The sequence below is a fragment of the Portunus trituberculatus genome, chromosome 17 (genome assembly GCF_017591435.1).
Source record: "Portunus trituberculatus isolate SZX2019 chromosome 17, ASM1759143v1, whole genome shotgun sequence".
Lineage (NCBI taxonomy): Eukaryota > Metazoa > Arthropoda > Malacostraca > Decapoda > Portunidae > Portunus > Portunus trituberculatus.
In genome coordinates, this window is record NC_059271.1 from 15757848 (window position 1) to 15767847 (window position 10000).

Below are 10000 nucleotides of genomic sequence, written 5' to 3' on the forward strand. Positions count from 1 at the left end.
AGTAGTAGTAGTAGTAGTAGTAGTAGTAGTAATAGTATCATTATCATTATTATCATCAAATAGTAAAGACTCTATGTGGCTGACAACGCGTGTTGCCCCTCGCAGGATGGCTCCAAACGAAACCGCGGAGCAGATGACTCATCTCCGGAGAACGTACGACACTAAGTCTCTTGAGCACGACACTCCCTCTCATCACCCGGTCGAGGTTGGGCGCTGCCAGCAGGTTCTGGACACCAAGCAGGCAGACCCTCGCCGCCTCGATCACGACACCAAAGCCAAGCCGCAGGGGCCACCGAATACAGGTGATTGCTCAACTATCTTACCTGGCACATTCTGGTGATGACAGACATGATCCTCTGGCTGTTGGCCATATGCCTTCTAGTGACTTGCACTGTTTCAGCATAGAAGCACCAAGACATGAATGAAACTGCCGCATAATCTGTAACTTTTTGTTCCTCCTTTGCCAGTAGGGATCAGGCAGGCTATAGTATATCCTAGACATTCCGTTAAGGTGTTCATTAATACAGTCTAAAGGATGAACATGTACATAGCTCTAGAAGACATGGGAAAGGTCAACTGTGTTAGCATGGACGTCACAGACTGCAAGGACACAAAAGTCTTCTTGTTACTAAACTACTGATATGATTTATCAAATACAATGACCAAAATATCAAAATTTCTCTTGGACTGCAACAAAAATATTTGTCATAATTGTTTTCTGACTAAAATCGATGGTGTTTCAGAAGTTTGCTGTCATAGAATGAAATGTCGGGATTTGTTTTTATTAGTTAAATATATATCTTCCCCAATATTCCATCGAGACAATATCAATAAATCAGCTCTAGGATGAAGCATAACGTGAGATTAAATTCATCATGTCCATATGCATGCTGGCATAAGTCACTCTCCACGTTTTAATGAATACTTCGCATCCTACCATAACACAAGTCTGTGAAGCCAGGAACATAGCCATCACCCCCACCTTAGCCTCTAACCGGTGCTCACGATAACTTACCATTCCTACAGACGAAACGCTGGCAAAGCTTAGGTCGAATGGAATCAAAGCTGCTGCTCTCACTTTGTTTCTGTACTTCTACGGAAATCAAAGTGTGCTCGGCCAGATGAAGAAGGACCCCAGAGTTGATTCCTGGTTCTACTCTTCTCCGACTCCCACCTTACTGATATCCCTCGCCTACATCGCCGGCGTCACCTACATCGGGCCGCGCATGATGCGAGGCCGCGAAACTCCAAAGTGGCTCCGGGGAACGATGGTGTTTTACAATATTGTGCAGGTTGTGTTTTGCAGCTGGATGTTCTGGGAGGTACGTTCTGTACTTTTGTTTATTTACTTGCTTACTCTCTTGTGTAACTGTCTACCTCCCCTCCTCATTTTTGTGCCTGTCTGTTTGTCCTTCTGTCTGCCTGTCTGTCTGTCTGTTTTCTGTTTGTATATATGTGTGTGTGTGTGTGTGTGTGTGTGTGTGTGTGTGTGTGTGTGTGTGTGTGTGTGTTTGTGTGTATGTTTGTGTGTGTGTTTCTCTCTCTCTCTCTCTCTCTCTCTCTCTCTCTCTCTCTCTCTCTCTCTCTCTCTCTCTCTCTCTCTCTCTCTCTCTCTCTCTCTCTCTCTCTCTCTCTCTCTCTCTCTCTCTCTCTCTCTCTCTCTCTCTCTCTCTCTCATATCACCATACCATTTCTTTTATGTTTTTTTTTTTTTTTTTTTTGTAGTGGCACCCAAACCCTAAGGCCCATCCTTTCACTTTCGCCTTCATCACCTTTCCCTTTCTCCTTCAAAAGGGGTACTCATCCCATCTCCTTTCACCTACCCTACCTACTTACACACTCTCACTCTCTCACTCTCTCTCCCTTCCTCAATGTGCTTTCTACTATGTGTTGGTGACCTATTTCTTCATTGTCTGTGATCCCGCGTTGCTTCACCAGCTGCGGGGAGCGCGGAGAAAGTCACGCAATGCCGAGTCATAACAATCGCTATTATAGAATCAGAACTTCCGCGTAATCGTTAACCAGTTGCAAGACGGTATCAGGGGTCACCTTGCTCACGTAAGTCATGAAATAGAGAGAGAAAGAGAGAGAAGGGTGTCTGAGGTCCTTTTCCTTTTTTTTTTTTTTTTTTTTTTACAGCACTACCAATTACCACGCCAGCTGCCTCAACACTGCGAAATACTCGTACACGCGCACCTCATATTCTTCTCTTCCTCTTCTTCTCCCTCTCACTTCTATGCCTCAAGTTATGATGCCCTCAATTCCACTTTCATATTTGTCTTTTTTTTTCATTTAGCTATCTATTGATTTATTCTTTAGCACCATCAACCGGTACTTTGCACCATACGGAGAGAAAAAAATAAATCTTCAAGGTGGATTATGTAACGCCTAGTGGGCCATGGTGCTTACAGTACTTACAGGAACCAGACTAGCACCTGTACTTATGACCGGGTGCTGAATATTGATCTTAGTCACCTACGAGTATAATTCCACAGCAAGAAAGCCTCTCCCAGTGTTAAGGCAATACAAATCTAAAACATTGCGTCCTATTATGGTGTACTTTCTCTGATGACTGAGATACGCAAGCTTGTTTACCACGACTGCCTATGACAGTGTAATTGTCCAAGGTAATATAACGGAGGAGTCAACGGTGCGTATTTGCATTTCATTTATTGCATTGCTTTCTCAGAGTGACTGCGCAAAAACCCGGCGCACCTACGTCTTGAAGATAATACTCCGACATATGCCACTAAACTAACATGCATGGGATCTTTTACATAGCAGGCATGTGTTAATGGTACGGCGGTGTCCTAACATCAAGGTCCTAAGTGATGATGCACCCACATACTGGCTAATTCTTCTTACCTTCCTCCTCCCTCAGGCAGGTATAGCTGGCTGGTTTGGCTCCTACTCCTTTATCTGTCAACCCTGCGACTTTAGCAACAGCCCCTCCGCCCTCAAGGTAAGGTCGTTCGCCCTCCTGCAAAGAAAAAATAATATATAAATAAGTGAAGTAAAAACCGTATCTTGTAAATGTTTAGTCGTTTCTGTAAATTCTTGAGGTTTTCTGTTACTCAAAATGGTTTAACGAGTGAGGCAAATGTTTGTTACTTCTATTTGCCACAATTTGTCTTGTTGAGGTAGTTTAGCTTTCGTTGTGTTTCAGGTGCCAATGTTCTTCCTTTTTCTATTTTTTTCCCTGTAACATGTTGAATTAATTATATTGTTTACATGCAGATGCTTCGCGCTGCCATCTCCTACCACGCCTCCAAGTTCCTCGACTTTTTCGATACTGTAAGTCGATCCAAATTCACAAATATGGATAGTGAACAAAGGAGAGCTGTCTAGATCATTGCAATCTTTATGACTACACAATGTACAAGTTTCAATGGACTGAATCCACTAGTCACTTTTGATACAATCATCGCAGTAACTTTAACTTCAAGACGTTATTATTGTTAAGAAGACACAAACTAACAACCAAATGACGATTCGACCTTCAGATTTTCTTCGTCCTGAATCACAAGTACAGTCACGTCTCCCTGCTCCACGTAGCCCATCATGCCCTCATGCCCGTCGGTCTGTGGTACGGCGTCCGACACGAGCCAGGTAAGTTTTGCTTCATGTTGTGTCGCCATGACAAAATATCATTCAACAGATTTCTTTAATAAGAATAAACATTCGAATACTCTTTTTGCAAAAAAAAATAAATACGCACAGAAACTTGAAAAGCAAGAGGAGATAAATGTTGCGAGTCAAGCCTTGCAAGTCATCCGCTGCTCAGAGAAGGGATGGAAATGCAAATTAAAAGTGTGAAAGACTATGTGCGGTGCATTACAAAAGAGGCAAATGTCTTGTTGCGGCTTAGGAGAGAGATAGAAGGCGGAAGATAAGAAAGGATTCAAGTAAACCATAGGGAACAGAAGGAATAGAAGATAATGTCTTAAGGAAGGGAGCACACACAGAGGTAGGCAGAAGAAAGAAAGGATGTGTGTGGGTGGCATTTGTGTTAGAAGCGAAAGTTAAATATGCCAGACAGCGACCCTCTCATTTCAGTACTATACAAGCCACACCCTTGACGCTCTTGACACAAATTTGAGTTTGAAATGGAAAAATGAAAATAGAGATAAGGTTTTTAATTCTCTCTCTCTCTCTCTCTCTCTCTCTCTCTCTCTCTCTCTCTCTCTCTCTCTCTCTCTCTCTCTCTCTCTCTCTCTCTCTCTCTCTCTCTCTCTCTCTCTCTCTCTCTCTCTCTCTCTCTCTCTCTCTCTCTCTCTCTCTCTCTCTCTCTCTCTCTCTCTCTCTCTCTCTCTCTCTCTCTCTCTCTCTCTCTCTCTCTCTCTCTCGGCCAAACCACCTTCTTCGGCTTCCTGAACGGTTTCATCCACGTTGTGATGTACACGTACTACCTGCTGGCGGCCATGGGTCCTCGCGTGCGGCCCTTCCTATGGTGGAAGAAGTACCTCACCACCCTCCAGATGGTGCAGTTCATTACCATGTTCGTCCATTCCTTACAGGTGGGTCATCACACGGCGATAAAAGCGACACTCCCTCCCTCTCTCTCCTTCTCTCTCTCTCTCTCTCTCTCTCTCTCTCTCTCTCTCTCTCTCTCTCTCTCTCTCTCTCTCTCTCTCTCTCTCTTAATTTGCAGCCAGCCTTTTAATGTGTAGCTCCTGTTCACCTAACAGCAAGTAAGTACGGGATATAATTGGAGGGATTGTGGCCTCACTTTTCCGGCGTGTGGACTGTGGTGTCTTCTCAGTCCTACCCGAAGATCGGTCTATGAGCTCTGAGTTCCCTCCGTAATGGGGAAGGCTGGCTAGGTGACCAGGTGACCAGCAAGTGAAACACACACACACACACACACACACACCGGTAGCTCAGTGGTTAGAGCGCTGGCTTCACAAGGCAGAAGACCGGGATTCGATTCCCCCGCCGGGTGGAAATATTTGGGTGTGTCTCCTTTCACGTGTAGCCTCCGTTCACCTAGTAGTGAGTAGGTACGGGATGTAAATCGAGGAGTTGTGACCTTGTTGTCCCGGTGTGTGCCTGGTCTCAGGCCTATCCGAAGATCGGAAATAATGAGCTCTGAGCTCGTTCCGTAGGTTAACGTCTGGCTGTCTCGTCAGAGACTGCAGCAGATCAAACAGTGAAACACACACGCACACACACACACACACACACACATATATATATATATATATATATATATATATATATATATATATATATATATATATACACACACACACACACACACACAAGCAAGCAAGATGTGCTAGGGCAAAGGAGAAAAGAGATGGAGCATGGAAAATGTGGAGGAGAAATAGAAATCCAGTAAGTAAGGAAAATTTCAAGGCAGCGAGAAATGAATATGTTAAGGTGAGGAAGGAAGAGGAAAAGAACTTTGAAAAGGACATTGTCGAAAAATGTAAGAAGCAACCGAAATTGTTCTACAGATTCATAAATGGAAAAATTAGGCAAAAAGAAACAATAGAAAGGTTAAAAGGAGAGAACGGGATGGTGGAAGACCCAAAAAGTATGGCAGAACTATTAAATAATAAATTCCAAGAGGTCTTTACTAAAGAATCCAAATTTGAAAGGCCACAGGGTAATAGAGAGACAATCTATATGAAAGAGATTAAAGTAACCAAGCTTGAAATAAAAGAGTTAATGAAGGAACTGGATGAAGAGAAGGCAATGGGACCAGATGAAGTCTCAGGCAGAATACTGAAAGAATGTAGGGAAGAACTAGCAAGTCCTATATACAACATCATAAAATGCTCAATAGAAAATGGAACAGTACCAGTAGAATGGAAAAGAGCTGAGGTGGTTCCCATATATAAGAGTGGAAGGAAGGAAGAACCTTTAAATTACAGACCGGTATCACTAACTAGTGTAATATGCAAGATGTGTGAAAGAATAATAAAGAAACAATGGATCGAGTTCCTTGAAGACAACAAATTAATATCAAATAGCCAATTTGGTTTTAGAAAAAGACGGTCTTGTGTAACTAATTTATTGAGTTTCTATTCTAGAATAGTTGATAGAGTACAAGAGAGAGAGAGAGAGGGATGGGTTGACTGTATTTATTTGGATTTTAAAAAGGCGTTTGACAAAGTGCCACATGCAAGATTACTATGGAAGTTAGAGGAGAAGGGTGGCTTAAAAGGAAGCACATTGAGATGGATAGAAAATTATTTGAGGGGGAGAGAAATAAGGACGGTAGTTAAAGATATGAAGTCCAAGTGGAGAGCAGGGGTCAGTATTGGCACCAATATTTTTCCTCATTTATATTAACGACATGCCAGAAGGAGTGAACAGCTACATAAATCTGTTTGCAGATGATACGAAACTGTGCAGAGTTATAAAGCAAAAAGAGGATTGTGAAATAATGCAAGAAGACCTAAATAAGATCTGGTAATGGAGTAAAAATTGGGAAATGGAATTCAATGTGAACAAAAGCCATGTCATGGAAATGGGAAAGAGTGAAAGACGACCCGTGGGAATCTATAAGATGGGAGATGGAGTAGAACTGGAGAAAGTAAAAAAGGAAAAGGACTTAGGAGTGACGATGGAAGAAAAACAATCAACAAGTAAGCCATATTGATAGAATTTTTAGAGAGACATATAATTTGCTAAGGAATATTGGAGTAGCATTTCACTACATGGACAAAGAAATGATGAAGAAATTGATAAGTACTATAATAAGACCCAGATTGGAATATGCAGGAGTAGTGTGGACCCCTCATAAAAAGAAACACATAAGGAAATTGGAGAGACTACAAAAATGGCTACAAGAATGGTTCCAGAATTTGAAGGGATGACATATGAGGAGAGACTAAAGGCTATGGATCTACCAACCCTGGAACAAAGAAGGAGAGAGGAGACCTGATACAAGTTTATAAATTGATCAACGGAATGGACCAAGTGGATAATGAGAAACTGATCCTGAGAGAAGAATATGACATCGAAGCACAAGATCGCATAGTAAAAAGCTGAGAAAGGGAAGATGTCTGAGAAATGTTAAAAAATATAGTTTCCCGCAAAGATGAATTGAGACGTGGAACAGTTTGAATGAAGAAGTAGTGTCTGCAACGAGTGTGCATACTTTTAAAGTAAGATTGGATAAGTGTAGATGTGGAGACGGGGCCACACGAGCATAAAGCCCAGGCCCTGTAAAACTACAACTAGGTAAATACAACTAGTTCACACACACACACACACACACACACACACACACACACACCGGTAGCTCAGTGGTTAGAGCGCTGGCTTCACAAGCCAGAGGACCGGGGTTCGATTCCCCGGCCGGGTGGAGATATTTGGGTGTGTCTCCTTTCACGTGTAGCCCCTGTTCACCTAGCAGTGAGTAGGTACGGGATGTAAATCGAGGAGTTGTGACCTTGTTGTCCCGGTGTGTGGTGTGTGCCTGGTCTCAGGCCTATCCGAAGATCGGAAATAATGAGCTCTGAGCTCGTTCCGTAGGGTAACGTTTGGCTGTCTCGTGAGAGACTGCAGCAGATCAAACAGTGAATTACACACACACACACACACACACCGCGTAGTGTAGTAGTCAGCACCCTAGACTCAAATTCGAGAGGGCCGGGTTCGAGTCCCGGTAAGCGGCGAGGCAAATGGGCAAGTCTCTTAATGTGTGGCCCCTGTTCACCTAGCAATAAATAGGTACGGGCTGTAACTCGAAGGGTTGTGGCCTCGCTTTCCCGGTGTGTGGAGTGTGTTGTGGTCTTAGTTTTACTCGAAGATCGGTCTATGAGCTCTGAGCTCGCTCCGTAATGGGGAAGACTGGCTGAATGACCAGCAGGTGATCGAGGTGAATCACACACCGCGTAGTATAGTGGCTAGCACACTCGGCTCACAACCGAAGACGCCCGGGTTCCAGTTCCGGGCGCGACGAAGCAAATGGGCAAGCCTCTTCATGTGTAGCCCCTGTTCACCTAACAGCAAGTAGGTACGGAATGTTATTCGAAGGGTTGTGGCCTTGCTTTCCCGGTGTGTGGAGTGTGTTGTGGTCTCAGTCCTACCCGAATATCGGTCTATGAGCTCTGAGCTTGGTCCGTAAGGCTGGCTGAGTGACCAGCAGACGTCCGTGGTGAATTACACACACACACACACACACACACACACACACACACACACACACACACATGTGGTGTAGTGATTAGTACGCTCAGCTCACAATCGAGAGTGCACGGGTTCGAGTCCCAGGAGAGGAAAGGCAAATGAGCAATCCTCTTAATGTGTAGCCCCTGTTCACTTAGCAGCAAGTAGGTACGAGATGTAACTCGATGGGTTGTGGCCTCGCTTTCCCGGTGAGTGTGGTGTGTGATGTTGTCTCAGTCCTACCTGAAGACCGGTCAGTATGAGCTCTGAGTTCTTTCCGTAGGGGAGGGAAAGGATATATATATATATATATATATATATATATATATATATATATATATATATATATATATATATATATATATATATATATATATATATATATCTATATATATATATATATATATATATATATATATATATATATATATATATATATATATATATATATATATATATATATATATATATACAGTATGTGATTGTGTGTGTGTGTGTGTGTGTGTGTGTGTGTGTGTGTGTGTGTGTGTGTGTGTGTGTGTGTGTGTGTGTAAGTGTGTGTAAGTGTGTGTGTGTGTTATGTGTGTTTATGTAATCTACCACGGTCATCTACTGGTCACTCAGCCAACCCTCCCCATTACGGAGCGAGCTCAGAGCTCATAGACCGATCTTCGGGTAGGACTGAGACTACAACACGCTCCACACACTGTTAAAGCGAGGCCACAAGCCTCTCTTTAACAGTGTGTATATATATATATATATATATATATATATATATATATATATATATATATATATATATATATATATATATATATATATATATATATATATGTGTGTGTGTGTGTGTGTGTGTGTGTGTGTGTGTGTGTGTGTGTGTGTGTGTGTGTGTCTAAAAGTAAGTATGCACCTACATACGTTATGCTTTCCTATTTTCTCTGCTCTCAATTCTGGTAAAATTAACACTTTCCAAGAATGGTCTGCCTTGACCCTCCACGCCACATCTCACCTCACTTTGCACCACCGCGGTTCAAAGGCAGTGCGTATGATAATGATGAGAGACTGACTTGCTAAGGAAAATAAATCAGTCAGAACACCACCTCAATATTTTGGTGACATAGAGTCTCATGGATGGTACAACTGCGCGCGTTCGCGCACACACCTGCACCCACCCACCCACACACGTACGCACGCACGCACGGACGCACGCACGCACGCACGAACGCACGCACGCGCGCACACACACACACACACACACACACACACACACACACACACACACACACACACACACACACACTGACTAAAACTAAAGGAACTGATACTGCTGTCACTTGACTTTCAACTGATGCCAACTCTCTTGTCCTCAATCGTGGTATCTTTGAACTAGCTTAATGTAGCTCACTGTTGTGAAGGTCAGTGAGTCTTGAGCTAAGTTCAGTGTTGAGCAAGGGTATAGACTCACCTCTGAGACGCCATCCTCCACCCCCCCACCCACCCACCTTGTTAAACTACTTTTTCTTTTTCTTATTCATTCTTTATCCTCTGATTTGTATGTGAATATATGTATGTTAATTCCCTACTCTCTGGAAAACAGTTTTATCCATTTTTTTCACTTTTATCATTATTTTCTATTGGTTTATGTTTTACGAGAAGATGGATTGTAACAACGCCTCCCTATGCTCTGTTGGTAGAAAGGACGCTTTCAGTATATACTATAAGTGAACTAGCGTTGCTTGGCATCATGCCAACTGTTGGTTTACCTGTATTAGAACACACGTGAAAGTGCCTACTTATTCTGAATCTCCTTGCGATATTAGACGTTTGGAAAAAAAAAAAGAAAAAAAAACTGCATCAAATTTGGTCAGTAAGGGAT

At 42.8% G+C, this 10000-nt stretch overlaps 1 protein-coding gene across 2 annotated transcripts in view; it reads left to right on the plus strand.

The window, feature by feature from the left end:
- The window catches only part of LOC123504754 (elongation of very long chain fatty acids protein AAEL008004-like), a 16020-nt gene that overhangs the window by 3502 nt on the left and 2518 nt on the right, over positions 1–10000 (plus strand). For both annotated transcript variants that reach the window (XM_045255538.1, XM_045255539.1), the window contains exons 2-7: positions 106–302; positions 1027–1322; positions 2882–2962; positions 3238–3294; positions 3504–3610; positions 4346–4517. In XM_045255538.1, coding sequence (XP_045111473.1) covers positions 107–302; positions 1027–1322; positions 2882–2962; positions 3238–3294; positions 3504–3610; positions 4346–4517 — 909 coding nt within the window. In that variant the 5' untranslated portion in view covers position 106. The remainder of the gene's footprint in view (positions 1–105; positions 303–1026; positions 1323–2881; positions 2963–3237; positions 3295–3503; positions 3611–4345; positions 4518–10000) is intronic.